Source organism: Anas platyrhynchos, chromosome 2, assembly GCF_047663525.1.
Source record: "Anas platyrhynchos isolate ZD024472 breed Pekin duck chromosome 2, IASCAAS_PekinDuck_T2T, whole genome shotgun sequence".
Classification (NCBI taxonomy): domain Eukaryota; kingdom Metazoa; phylum Chordata; class Aves; order Anseriformes; family Anatidae; genus Anas; species Anas platyrhynchos.
In genome coordinates, this window is record NC_092588.1 from 22,053,123 (window position 1) to 22,067,617 (window position 14,495).

Genomic DNA, 14,495 nt, shown 5'->3' on the forward strand with positions numbered 1-14,495 from the left:
TAATTCAACAATTTTTTAAATACGGTGTTCTTCCCTTAAAGAGGTTATTTAGCAGTGTTTTGTAGAAATCTACATGTGAAACTACATAGACCTGAAAATTTTGTTCCACCAGAGCTTTTAATTGAATTGTTTGTCACAAGGATGTGACTTCTAGTGTCTCCTAAACATCTGTCTCATTATTGGCAAATGTATACTTTTTTATCCACTGTCACTGGCAAGTTGCCTGTCCAGTTCTCCATCTTTCTATAATGTGTACTGTAGGGATGACATAAGATATTATTTTTATTAGGTGGAGTTGGTGGAAGAAACTCGACAGCTGGACTCCGTGTACTTTAGAAAGCTCCAGGCTTTGCATCAAGAGAGTGTTTCCAAGAAGGATGAGGTAAGACAAGTACCTACTAACAAAAACAAACTCTTTTTCTATCAGAGAGGGTTAACGCTTTGAGTATCAGCAATGAAAGACTGACTAAATGCCAGTTTGGAGAAGAAAGTAATCTGATTTCTACCATGCAGGTTTTGTGTAATGATTGATAGCTATTGTGTTAATTACAAATTCAGTTTTCTGTCAGTTACATCAATAATACACCATTATATGATTGGACGTAACGGAACAGTTTCCACTATTTGAACAAATATCCCAAATTCAAGTAAATTACAGGTATGTATTGGTTTATTTGATTAAAGAACCTGCAGATGGTATGCTTAAAGCAAACATAAAAATTAAGCTGCGTAAGAGTTAGGGCCTTAACTCAATCTATTTTCTTAGTGATCATAAAGCTGTTCTATGGAAACAGAAGTTGTTTAATGCAGGATTATTAGACTGGGCAAATATAGAGACGAGCAAAGTAGTTATGCAAGTGAAATCATTTCTTCCTTCAGAGTACTGTTGCTGACACTGGTCTGCCATCCTGCCCTGATGTTCTCAAAGTTGCTCAGAACTTGTGTCCAGTTCCCAAAGAATCAGGAGGTTCTAATCTGTATGATCTGATCCACGACAAACAGAAGTTAGAAAAGTTCTGGGTTTTTCTTAATGAGCACTCTGCTGGGTATGTTTCTCATTTATTATTAATTTATCCATTTTAAAGTTCAGAAGAAATCTCTGCTGAGAATCTTGGCTATGTAAATGTTCATGGATTTTAATCTTTTTTTGTGTGTGTTTGCATATTTATGAAGTAGGCATGCACATTGTCCAGACAGCTGAATTGTCTTAACTATTTTTGAAGGTAAAAATTCTTCTTCATAGCGTGTTTGTAGTCCAGTTTTACTTTCAGTTTATACTTTTATTAGTGGCAAATTCCTGAGTGAAGCAATGAGTAAAAAATATCTTTTTTAGTACAGCTTAAATTGAGTACATTTTAAGAATTAAGGTAGGACATTACAAAAATGTACAAATAGAACACAGCCATGTTATGCTTATTGTGTGAAAGCAACTGTAGTTTTGTTTGTACTGATCTGAACAGAATTAACTACGCACCCCTAACATATACAGTTTATGCAAGGTTCTTGAAAAACAACCCACTTGTTTAAAAATGAAGATTTAAACAATAGTTCTAGCAGAAGTAAATGTGAGTTTGCCACTTTTTTTTTTTTTCCTTCTTTTTTTCTTCCCAAGCCCCTCACTTATCTCTATTCTGTTTTAGGAAAAGGCAATTGTACTTTTTAAGTAACTGCTAGCAAATCCCTTAATTGTCACTTCCTTGAACCTAGGTTCCCATGAGCTGATGCTTATAGATAAACACTGCTGTGGTTTTAAATTGGATGTTCGTCACTTTCTTCTGAAGTGCCTAAGGATGGTCATCTAGCACAGGATTCCTCTGGCCAAGACCAAATGTCACCACTTCTGCTTATCATCATAGGTTCCCTTTGTAGTCAGAGAGATAAATACTTCTGGACACAATTCTTGTTATTCTGAAGGGAACATCTAGAAACAGTTGGATGAAACATTTCTAAATACGGCTATTTTTCTTCATTGACTACAAAAAGACTGTAGGTAACAAGCTTAGACTGAAAATTTCATGGTGTAGGTGTTCACGTTCAAGCAAGCATGATGCCACGTTTCTTCTAAGTTAGTTATCTAGATCAGTGGTCTCCAAACTCTTTTGATTGTGCACACCTGTCAGTAAAAGTTTTTTGAGCATGCATACTCAATATATACGTATTTATTTTTTTAATAAATTAGAAGCATGTACTACTGAAGTTCTAATATTTTCTTCCTCCCTCCCAGTGGGTTGTTTCATGAACCCTTGCATGCTCACACTCCACTTGGAAGACCACCAGTCTAGACTTCCTCTCTAACTGGGGTAATGGTAGCAATCACCAGTGGACTGGCTAGGATGGAGTATGCTAAGTCACCTCTGTGAGTTCCTGTCTCTCTGTTAATCACAGACAAGTTCTGTGTTAAGTGATAGAGCCGGCCAGAGAAATGCTTAATCTATGAACAATTTGCCTTTTGTGAAAATTCCTAAAGAAAAACATTTGAAAAAATCTCAGAAAACTCTTTTAGAGATAGGTCCAGACCTAGTAACCCAAGTCTGTTGTGGCCCAATTGTAAGTGATTCAAGTCTCATGAAGTCAGGTTGCTAAGCACCTGCACACAAATTCTGGTAAGAAACAAAATCAATTTCCATTAATTTATACCCTGTTAAATATACAGGATACAATCACACAGTTGCAGGACAATTTCTGTTACTTAGGTTTAATGGGTTATTTATAACTAATTTGTTCATTTTGCCAGAGCAACTGACCCTGCACATGCTCCTGATCTGTTGGAAGTAAAAAGTAGAGCATGCTTGGATAAGCCATCGCTGTAGACAGTTTAAGCTAATACACTTTAAGATGATATATTTTGCTTTTTAAGTAAGATGGACATATTTGGTCAGTTGGCATGGGTAGATGACAAGGAATAACTCCATAAACCACAGTAACTTGGATCACTTTCCTGTGGGTGAACTTATTTCCCTTTTGACAAACTAGCAAATGAAAGAATTTCAGTCTCAATAGAACTTAGGCCTGTATGGGTCTCAAAAGGCTTTTGAAAGCAAGACATCTGTTCTTAAATCAGTTGGATGCTTTTGAAAGTTTTACTCAAAGATTAATCCTTCAAAAAAGCCCGTTATTAAACAAATGAAAAAGTGAAACAGATTTGTCTGAATTTAATGCTTCATGTTTCCTGCTGCAAATACAATGAATGTCCTCATTAAAATGCTCACAAAAGTCCAGATAGTTAGATACTATCAGAAAACAGTTATGTGAATTATTACTGAAATTGTGGGTATGTCAACTACTATGTCCTCTGGTTTAAAGAATAAAACCAATATATGTTCCATTCAAACAAACTCAAATAGATAGTATACACTCCATTATGAACAATAAGTATTGAATGGCCATGTATTGCCTATAGATACTATTTGTCATTTAGTATAAATAATGAAATAAGTAGTAGAATCAGTCATTTATGAAAAGGCAGCACATGAAAAGCCATAGAAGTAAGATTTACCATAAATTCTTTTTGTCTGCTTGACTTGTGGACTAATGCAAAAGCTCTAGCACCTCACATGGGGTAGGAAGGGGGTTGATTCCTGGGGCTGCTGCTCCTAGCTGTCAACCTCTCATCCCTGTTCCTCTGTCAGAAGGCAGGACCAGGAGGCAGAACGGCAATGTTGACTTATTTCCCAGTGGCCCACAGCCTGTAGTATCAATTCAAATTCTCATAGTACCAGTTCATACTCATCTGTTTCTTTTTGCATTCACCCTGTGAGCTCTTCTCTGTGTCTCTAGTTTGCAGTCCCTGCTAGATTTAGCAGCAGCAAGCTAAGGAGGTTGCTCCATTCAGGGTCCTCCATAAGGAACCCTGAATGAGCCGCCCCAGATGCTTTTTGATCTGTCTGTTCAGCATGTGCCACAGTCTCACCAGATGGTACAAGCAAAGAAAAACAGACAAAATTTCAGTCCAATCTGACCTGGTATTTAGGACTTAACACTTTGGTGGTTTGTGGTTAAATTAATAACTCTCTAGAATGTTATGAAATTAACTCAATATTGAAGAAAACATTCTGTTTAAATTTGTTTGTAGGATGGATCTCATGTGCTGGGTAGATATTGAACAGTTCAGGAGGATGCTCCACAAGGATAAAGAAGGAAGGGAGGAAAAGTCCAAGGACATTAAAAACAAGTACTTGAACAAAAAATACTTCTTTGGACCCAACAGCCCAGCTACCAGACAGCAACAAGAACAGGTACCAGTTACAAAAGCATTCATTAAGAAACTAGTTGCTGTGACTGAGATGAGTCTGTCATCAGCTTTACTCTTACTTTTCCCCAAGCTATCTCTGCAACTGTAATCTACATTTTTTGGCCAGTACTTCTGGAACAGAACCAGTCTGGTTCTGCTTTGGTTGTCGGGGTCCCTTACTTCCTGTTCAGGGTCACCCTTCCAGGTCCTCACAGAACATTTCTCTTAAATCCTGATCTGAGGCCACAGCCAGGGCATGCAGAGCACAGCTCAGAAAAAGTGTAAAAATGTTTTTCAGGCAGAGTGGCTTGTTTCAGCTTTCTATTTTTGGTATGTCAGTAAAGTCACAGACGGCAAGTCTGAGCTGTGGTACTCAAATACATCTTGATACTTATGAAATATACTTGGTCAAGTTGGGGTATTATTTGCCAGAGTCTGTATTTTATTATAGGTAAGGACAAATGTAATCTGTTCCCTTTTATGAAAAGTACATGTGAGCCTTGGGTAAGCATGCATTAAATGCTTTGCTTACAGTTAAGCTCATGCTTTGCTAAATCAAGGATGTAGAGAGATAAAGGACTTCTGGTATACACAAAAGTTTATTTCATGTGTTATTGTGTTTGGATTGCTTAGCTAATGCATTCAGGTGGAGGATGGGGACAAATCCTTCATGATCGGCTTCCTCCAGCGGTTTTGCTAGAAATTCAGCAGTGCATCCAGAAGAGATTAGAAGAACAATGGCTACCATTGTTCCTGGCAGATGAACAACGTGGGGCGGAGGGACAAGCAAAGGTAATTTTTTAACAACAGCAACACATATGGGCATTGTTTTTTGTTTGGCTCATTGGGAGAAAAAGGTTCGGGTGAAAACAGCCTATAACTCACATTCAGTTTACATTGAAAAAGACACTCTAGCACATACAGGTTGAAGCATTTAGCTTGATAATTGTGAAGGCAGTTCCTCTGAAGGCAGAGTCTGGCTGACAGTGTTATTGTTAGATCCTAAATCTGAAGAAGTTGGTGTTGGCTCCGCTGCCAAGGGAGAAAGTTAATCTTTGCCATAATGTTGCACTCTCCATGTGCCATTCTGCCTGAGCACAGAAGAAATGCTGCTTTGTAAAGGATTTGCCCAAGGGGACAAGAACACAAGCAAGTGGGCTTCCCATGCTGTATTCACTCTCTCATACGGTGTCCATATTTTCCCTTCTGGAGCTACAGTGCCTGTAGAAATGACTGCTGGACTTCTGAAATTCTGCTTGGTGGGGATGTTAACTGCTACAAGTCTTGCTTCCGAATGGTTACTCTAAAAAGTTGCCAAAAAACTTAGAATGAGGAGCCTTTCACTCTGCTGGCTATTAGAAAGACTGGGGAAAGGGCAGAGCCAACATCTGCCTTTTACAGGAGCAACTCTGTGGCTGGGATCTATGCAGGGAGATCATCCTGCTCATGACAGTTGCAGAAAAACTTGTTTTCTGCACTTCCACAAGAGCTAGGAAATGTGAATGTCACAGCAGAAGGAAACTTGATGGTTCCACTATGCGGACAGACATGCACACCGCAGTGATTCATAAAACTTACTTTCTATGATTTTTTTAACATCAAAAGGGTTATCAGAAGTGTTGTCAGAAATGCACACAAACTGGATCCTTTTAATTGATTCAGAGCATTAAAGAATCAGTAGATTCTGGTAAGAAAAATTGTAATCTTAATAATGATAAAATTGAAGCAAAATTTCCTAGTCCTCTGCCATTTGTAGCTGCACTCTGCTTCACTTATGAGCCCTGGCACAAGACCATGGGATGAGGCTAAGCTGCTTCCAGTTCTGGAAGCCAGCTTTTGCATGCCTCTTCTTGCACCTGCTGCACTACTGGCAGGGAGAGTAGCCCCTGCAGTTTCGAAAATGCTGTATTAAGCTCTAATAAACAGTTTACAGGAAATACATAGTTTTAATCAGCTTTTAGTCTTTCCCTAGTCTTTCCCTTCATTTTTGTCTCACTGCTCTTTTCTCTTTCTTACTGCAAATTCAGAGGATGAAAAGGTCCTTTGAAGAATGTATTTTAGAAGAAACGAAACCAGATGACATTCTCCACTTGGCTTCATATTTCACAGTGACCAAACACTGTGGGCATGCTATGTAGTCCTTATTCCGAAAATCTGCCCTTGATTTGAGGTGTATTTTTTGCTACAAAGAAGCTGAAGGATCAAGTCTGTATTTCTGATACAGCTGTCCAAAGGAACAAAACCAATTCATATTAAAAAAAAAGAACATCATTAGACTCAAAATCTATTCCCAATGTAAGTGGTACATCAGCATTATGGGTAGGATAAACCAGGGGAAGAGCGCCGTTTCACTGCCATTGCCTCTTGACTTAACTCCTCAGTGTTAATGAGCAAGGGCTCATTTATAGCTTAACCGTGGATGGTGTTCAATGTGGGTCCACAAGTTTCATGTACCAAGAGCCAAATGAAGATGGTTGAAGCATCAACTATTCTCCCACTGTGGTCTCAATAGTTAGAGAGCTGAACATTAAACAAATATATTAAAAAAAATACAATGATAATCTTTTGTTCAACTGTAGGTAAAGGACAAAACCGAAGATCTCCTAAGCCAAAAGCAGGAGAAGACAACTAGGATGTGGAAGGCAAGTGAAGTTTATTATGTCTCATGTGTCTACAGTTTTGATGTCTTTTCTGTTCAGACCTCGCACATCCTTCACCATTTCCCTGCTGACAGCGTGAAGCCCAAATGCAGTGCTGTCAAAAGCAGGCATGATTGTATTGGCTACAGTGGGACAATTACTCACATCACTGGTGAATCTAGCTCCCTGCTGGATGTTCACGGTAAATTTCTCTCCCTTCCTGGCTAAAGAGGTCATACTTGAAAAAAACAAGTCTCGTCCTTCTCTGTAGAGCACTGTTAACCCTCCTTAAACTGGTATTGTACCTTTAATGCACATTTATCTGTATTTTGCATGCTGTGGACTTATTGGGACAAGCTGTTCATTCCAGCATCTGGTAGTTTATTTATTATTGCGAGTGGATTACGTGCAGACACAAAAGGGAATGTGAAGTATGCAGTGGAGTGGGCAGGTTTAATCATATCTCACAGTATCTGTTTCATTTAGAATTGTATTTTAATCTTACAGCACTGAGATAATATCAATTTTAAACATCTTAAACCTTTGTAATAATACATTTCATCAGATGTTTGCCAGTTTTTTCTCTTGAAGAGCAGTGAACTCTTGGTGATTGCCAACATACAAGTTGTGTACATTTATTCAGTTGAACTTTTATTGTCTGTTGAAATCAAACTGGAGACCCGGTCACCAATTATCCATGCAAACCATTAGCTCGGAAGGGATCCAAAGTGCATGTGGGTTCTGTTAACTGAGTTTTCTTTTGTCTGTTTGTCAGGAAGATGATTATTTTCCATATTCTGCTTTAAGGTTATTAAACCATAAGCTAAACAGTATTCGTACATCAGGATAGGGGTGGGAGCAGCGTTGTGTTCCTCCTTTTATGAATATGCCCCAGAAAGAATTTTTCCCAATAGCTTCTTAAACCCTGGTCACAGCGGAGGGAACATGTTTGGAAATTTGGAGGAGGGCTGAGAAGATACCACCTTACTTACTGTCTAAGTTGCACTGACTTCATTTTAACCAGAGGACTCTTTGGAGAACCACCATGCACCCTCCTGCAAGGGTAGGCGCCCAACCCTGGCAAGCTCCACAGCAGAATCTGAGCTGTATCCCCTGTCTTTAAGCAAAGCTGCAGAAAGTCTTTCAGCTTAGCATCAGGTTATATTGCCAGGACTGTCTGCAACAACTACAAATGCTTCTGTCCCATGCAGACCATTGAACAGCACTCCATCTCTCCAGGACTTCAGGAGTTTTCTACCACTGTTACAAGACAGTTTTCATTCATCCATCTGATAACAAAGGGGGATTGTTTGGCTTGCTGCTCAGTGACAGCACAAGAACTGTTTGTTCAGGAAGGCAGGCCAGCCTGAACTTCATTTCAAACAAACTGTCCCTACATAAGCCATCTTTCTTTCTCCACCCTTTCCTGGCTGCCTACTGCTCCCTGCATTGCAGCGGGAGGATTTCCAAAATGTCTCGATGACTTTAAATTCTATTTTACTATTGGTAGTTTTATTCCACCGAGAGCAAACTCTCCAGCTTCTGTTGGTGATCATGGCAACACATTTCAAAGCTCATTTTGTTAGTGAGATCCCTGTCAGAAGCATTTTACAACTTTTAGCTATGTGGTTTGTCTGTTCCTTTTTCTTTGTTGTTTGTTTGCACAAAACTCAAACTGTTCTCTAGAAAAGTAGCCTGTTGCCATAATCAATAACAATAGCTGTTTCCATACTTTATAGTATGTACTCATATGGTCTAAATCATTGTCAGTCATTTCCTCTCCCATCACGTTTTCCAAAAAATGTTGCCCAAACCAAACTGGAAAAAAAAAGAAAAAAGAAAGAAAAGAAAAGAAAGGAAAGAAAGAAATGAAACCTTGCCAAATTCTATTGTATCCATGTCATAAACCCATAAACTACTGAAAGTTAGGGTCAGTGCAAAGATAAGAATCAGACAGTTTACGCTAACTAATGCCTTTGTTATTGCTTTTTGAAACAAAGTTTATTTGGTGCATTTATTTCTTCTCTTGACAGCATGTGGACAATAAGTGGGTTTCTTCATCTAGTGAAATAATTGCTTTCCGCAAAGTGCTGTTGAATCCAGTGACAGCAAATCAGTTTCAACGCTTTGTGTCCCTGAAAGGAGACCTCCTGGAGAACGGAGTGCTCTTCTGGCAAGAGGTACAGAAGTATAAGGTAAGGTGGTAAAACGGCACAAGGGGAACATCATTCAACTTGTAAGCAAATGCATCCATTACTGCAAATTAGGAGAATTTTAACAAGAATATCTCTAAGCATTTTCTTGTTCATAGTAAAACCTCCTTCACCATTTATTTGTCTTTTTCTTTGATGAAAGTCCTGATTTCTTAAGAGTAGCTGTTTTTTAATGACTTGAATGTTTTTTGTGTGCTTCTTCAAACTCTACCATTCTTTTCAATCTCTGAAGGGATACTATTTACTAACAAATGCCCAGATTTTGGTATACATGTGTTGAGCAGTAGAAAATATGCAAGCAGTAAATGTTCATTCTGTCTTTATAGCTAAACACTGTTAAACAGAGGGATTATTGCTGAGTTGGGTAGTTTTTCAAAAATCAGAAAGAACTTTGAAATTCAATCAAATGTACAAATGTAAATATGGTCTCTACCCAAAAAGCTTGCATGTAAAATGCAGACATCATCTCCCTTACACCCTGCACGGTTGCATCTGACTGCCACTGAGGAGGTGGCCAAGGTCAGCAGGGGTTTTCTGTCTTCCACATGCATTCCGCTTCCAGCAGCTGCTGTAGTGTGAGGCAAAGCACAATCAGAAACCTCTGGAGTGAGACTTTAAATCACACAGCAGCCTCCTAGTAACACCCTGGACTAAAGGCAGATGTTTCACTTCTTCCTTATTCCTGTTGCCTCTGGGATTTTGCTGGAGCAAACAAAGCCTCTCCTGGGCTCCTGAACATAGCACAGGCAGTGTGAGGTTAGCTAACATGCTCAGAAATTAGGAGCTGAACACAGGTGATGCTGCGGTAGCACTTGGAGATCCTGCTGCAGGCATGTGGGTGCACTTTCACTGGATAGTTCTGGCATTTGAATTTGGGGTCTACTTTAGAAGCTGAAGCTTCTCTGCTTCCAGAGGGCAATCCTCCTGTCCCCACAGTGGCTTTGACCCCAAAGTTGTAGGCCGATATTCTTTCTGGAGGTGCTGCTGTCTCTCTTGGTTACAGAGTGACCATCTTATAGTACAAACATCACATTAGGGCATCTGAAGTTACATGATATAAATGCTTCTCACAATATCCGACATTTTTTTTTCAGATTTGTGACTCTTCATTGCTACATTTTGGAGGACATGGAAACTTTCTACAAATGTGGAGTGTAGTTTAGACTGTTTTCTTTGTGTGTCTGCTTTCTGAAGAAAGGCCTCATTGTTTTATGTCCCACCCCCTCTCCTTCATTTATGTTAATTTTATTTGTCTTCTTATCAAGAAAAAGCACAATCTGACCATATTTCTACATGCATGCAATTTGTCATGGTTGGCAGTTGATGCTCTTTATAGAAGCAAAGGGCTGGAGCAGTAGGAGTGTTGTGGGTCAGGCTGAACTGGAGGAATATTGCCAAAGATGTGGGCAGTACTTTGCATAGTGCATGCTTGTGTTGTCTGAGCCCTATCACGCCATCAGTTTAGACAGAACTCCCTTTGGGAGTCAGTGTCTGCATTGCTCCTCGTAACCCATTTGGGCTGGCGGCACACATTGGGACAAACAAAAAATACAAAAAAATTTTTTGAAAACAAATATGAAGAAATATAACTCTGTGGATCATTTCCATCTGTTTCTGTATGTTCACGTCTCATTCCTCTTCATATCTTATGGCTTGTTTTTCTTCCTTCTTACTACAGCTCTCTGCATTTTCTTCTGTGCTAGATGAGCAAAGAAAACCATAATATATTCTTAGGATATATTGAATATGTTTTTGTATTGCCTTACTTTCTTCATTGTAGCTGTTATCATTCTTTTTTTCCTTCATAAAACTAAAAAGTATTCATAATAAAACAAAACTGTTCTTCCACATACCACATTTCTGGTTAAAAGCCCTGTTTTTAATTTCTTTGCAAAGTAAATATCCAGCCTCCTCTACCAAAACTAAATGCATATTCCTCATTTAGAGAGCACACTTCCTGAAAATTCTCTGGAGTGCTCATTGTGCCTATGGAAGATACATGCAATAATCTCCTGTTGTTATAGAAATGTCTTGATATTTATAGGTAGATGGAAAGTACACGTTTCAAAGGATTTCAAGGAAGCTCTTTGAATGATTTTTCTCTCCTGTCAAAGCCCAATAGTAGCATCACCAGAGTGTGAAAACACGGTAATAATAGGTTTTAACAGAATGATATGGTCACATTACCAAGAGCAGAAAACCTCAGTGCTCCTTTGAGATCTTACCCTTGTAAGTTCAGGTTTGTTTTGTATTCTGTCTATCCTGCATGAATTATTTCAGACATTGAGGTTTTGGGAAACTACAAAATCTTAATGACTGGAGTAACTAGAAATGAATGGAAGACTGTACTTGTAGCTAAAATTGTCTCCTTTTGTGCCAACATTCTTGGTTATAATACCTTATACCACTCAAAATATTCAAATATTCCCCTCTGTTCTTGGTGGAGTTTGTAAAGCATTTCTTTGTCTTTTTTTTTTTTTTTTTTTAATTTACTTTACTAGTCATAGCAAGCTCATTGTGAAAATCGGTGCATCTCACACCTGCAAGTGTGTTTGTTTTTTCAGAAGTGCCTCCTATTTACCAATAACGTACTCAGATTGAGTGCAGGACAAAGACTACACTGTTCCATCAGAATGTGCAGGCAGAGACTATCACCTAAAATCAATGACTGCTGTGTATCTGCATTTGCAAACCAGAAGTCCCACTCATGTTTTAACTGTTGCTGTGACCGTGCACATTTGCTATAAGAATTTCATCCTACATACTGAAGGAATCTCTTTGTATAATTATTTTTGTATGACTGTTACTCTTTGATCACTGGGCCCCTGGAAAGGGTCTTGCATCTCTCTTTACACTGACTGAAAGTGCTATTTTTCATCTTTCAGGACTTGTGCCATTCTCATTGTGATGATGCCACAGTCCAGAATAAGATCACGGCTATCATCGACCGCTTTATTAATTCCACCGTACCCCCAGCTTTGCAGATTGACATCCCAACTGAACAAGCACAGAAGATTTTGGAGCACAGGAAAGAACTAGGACCTTACATTTTTAGAGAGGCGCAGGTAAGAAGCTGGGAGAATCTCTGTAACAGATTTGGATAGAGTTTGTGTGGCTGATTTTAAGGACATCCTTTATTGCTTACGTGGCAATTTTGACTCCATACATAAACCTAACCATGAAGTAGAACACTAGAGTCATCCATTTCAATTAAGATTGTATGGTGGAGATGACAGAGAAGTTTCAGATATTTGCTGCCAAATAAACTGACAATTTGTGTCAGCCAGCTGATATGAGAAAGGTGGTATCCAGGTCTGTGTTAGGAGTGCTGTCAGTTGAAATGAACTTTGTTTATTTTTTGAATTGCTTGTTTATAATTTGATTAATGCCAGAGAAGCAATTTACAGTTACGGGATTCATTCATATAAATATTAAAAAAATATTTATATATATAAAAAAAAAAGCAGATGTGAGTGAAGCACAAAGCTCAACTTACTGAATCTTTCCCTTTTCATTACAGAAAGTCTGCAGGCAATTTTCTCTCTCTGATCTTTTTACTAATCAGACCAAACAATAATCTATAAACCTTTACTACAGACTTATTATTTTCTTATTCCTCATTACTATCATCTATGACTTATCTTCTAAACCCAAGAAAGCTAATTTGTTTTATTTTCCTATCAAATTTCCATCAATACCTTTAAAAATCAAATGCAACTGCGCAAAATATTTGGATTGCAAAAGATGGGTGGTTTGTAAGACAAAAGGGTACGTATGGATCCTAAGAGAAATAAGTCTCATTTCAGCCTATGTAAAAGACAGTGAACTCCAGAAATGTGGCACAAAACCAAGGAAAGAACTTGGCCAAAAAGTTGTGACTCAAATATGACAATGACTCAAGTGTCACTTTCAAGTACTTTAAACCAGAAGCAGTCAGGTGCTGAGCATACTTGACTACTTAGAAGCCAAATTTCTCAATGAGAATTAAACATCTAAATAAACTGAAAAATGTGAGCCTTAGTACATGCAGCAACAGAATTCACTGAGCCCTTCTGTTTGCTTTTTAAAAATTGTTTTTCTTATTCTAGTTCAAAAAAGACCCTGTGAGAGATTATATCATTTAAAAATTATCCAAGATTTGCTCATAGATCTGTAATGTGGTTTAAGAGGCTTTCCAGAGGCAAAAAAGTATTTCCTTTCTCTTAAGGAGGAAAAAAAACCCTCTCTCCCTAATGAACTGAATAGTTGAAATACTTGAACAGAACAGTGGTGCAAAAGCAATTCTACTGGTGTATATTTTATCAAGAATACTTGTAAAAAATGATGGATGTTTTCATTAATGCAAACAATTGTTTAGGGAAATATATAAAAAAGAAAGTGCCTTTTAACTATGTTTTAGGAAGATTTCTCACCAGTAATAAACACACTGATGAAAAAAGCATGTGCCGAGCAAAGCTGGGTTGAAATGTCAGGACACAGTACGTAGGAGGAACAAGGCTGTGTATTCAAAAAGAAATAGTTATTGCATTCTCACGGTAAACTATACTTTATTTTACAGCAAACTCTGTCTTTCTAGTACAGTCAAGACTGACTTTCTTTTCTTTCTGCACAGATGACTATTTTTGCTCTTCTGTTTAAATTTTGGCCAAAATTTTGTAAGTTTCAAAGCCGTTTGGATAGTGATGAAATTTTGCTTGCCTTGGAGAGAAAAAAAGGAAAAAAGATGCAAAAGAAGGAAGGCAAAACATTAGAGGAAAGGCTTGCAAAGCTTCAGGTGAGAGCTGATGGACTGAATAAAAACTGTTTCATGAGCAAACGGATAGGAATCCAAATATCCTTTTCTCAGCCTGATCCAAAGCTACCGAAATCTTTTTGTTAGAATTCAAGCTTTACATACAATGTAGTCCTAGGGCGATTAGTTCCCAATCCTGCCAATGCATATACATATGTTTAACTTGAAGCAGATGAGTCAGTGGAATACTCCTTTCATTAAGCAGAGAGGAAAATGTATTTTAGCGATCTTTTGTGCCAAGAGAATAGCGGAAAAGAGGTCTGATTTTTTTTAAACTCCATGTATACTTCATGTGTAAAATGGGTAACTGCAAACCTGTTTACACTTCCCATGTGTACTGTCCTTTTTAAAGAATTTACAGTCCTGCTGGGTCACAATTGACAACAAACAAACAACCAACAAGATTTCATGTTTCTTTTTCAGAAGGAGCATTTGAAAAGGCTGCACATTATTGTATAAAATACTTATGAGCTAAATGCTTTGTATAGTCTTTGTCTTTACTTGAGTATTTCTCAGCTTTGACAGTGAAATTATTAGACTGTTCACAATAAGTTCCCAGACAGTGTCGGTGCATTAGCACAACTGTGACCTCTGCAGTGGAATGCTCACTTGTAAAATTG

The 14,495-nt window shown here is 38.2% G+C and overlaps 1 protein-coding gene across 3 annotated transcripts in view; it reads left to right on the forward strand.

Annotated features, from left to right (window-relative positions):
* The window catches only part of RGS22 (regulator of G protein signaling 22), a 72,927-nt gene that overhangs the window by 44,658 nt on the left and 13,774 nt on the right, over positions 1-14,495 (forward strand). For all 3 annotated transcript variants that reach the window (XR_011807401.1, XM_072034440.1, XM_072034439.1), the window contains 8 exons: positions 290-382; positions 880-1,046; positions 4,073-4,235; positions 4,865-5,023; positions 6,811-6,873; positions 8,904-9,065; positions 11,969-12,148; positions 13,696-13,857. Coding sequence is in view for 2 of the 3 variants with exons in the window: in XM_072034440.1 (XP_071890541.1) it covers positions 290-382; positions 880-1,046; positions 4,073-4,235; positions 4,865-5,023; positions 6,811-6,873; positions 8,904-9,065; positions 11,969-12,148; positions 13,696-13,857 (1,149 nt within the window). In the remaining variant the exon portion in view is untranslated. The remainder of the gene's footprint in view (positions 1-289; positions 383-879; positions 1,047-4,072; positions 4,236-4,864; positions 5,024-6,810; positions 6,874-8,903; positions 9,066-11,968; positions 12,149-13,695; positions 13,858-14,495) is intronic.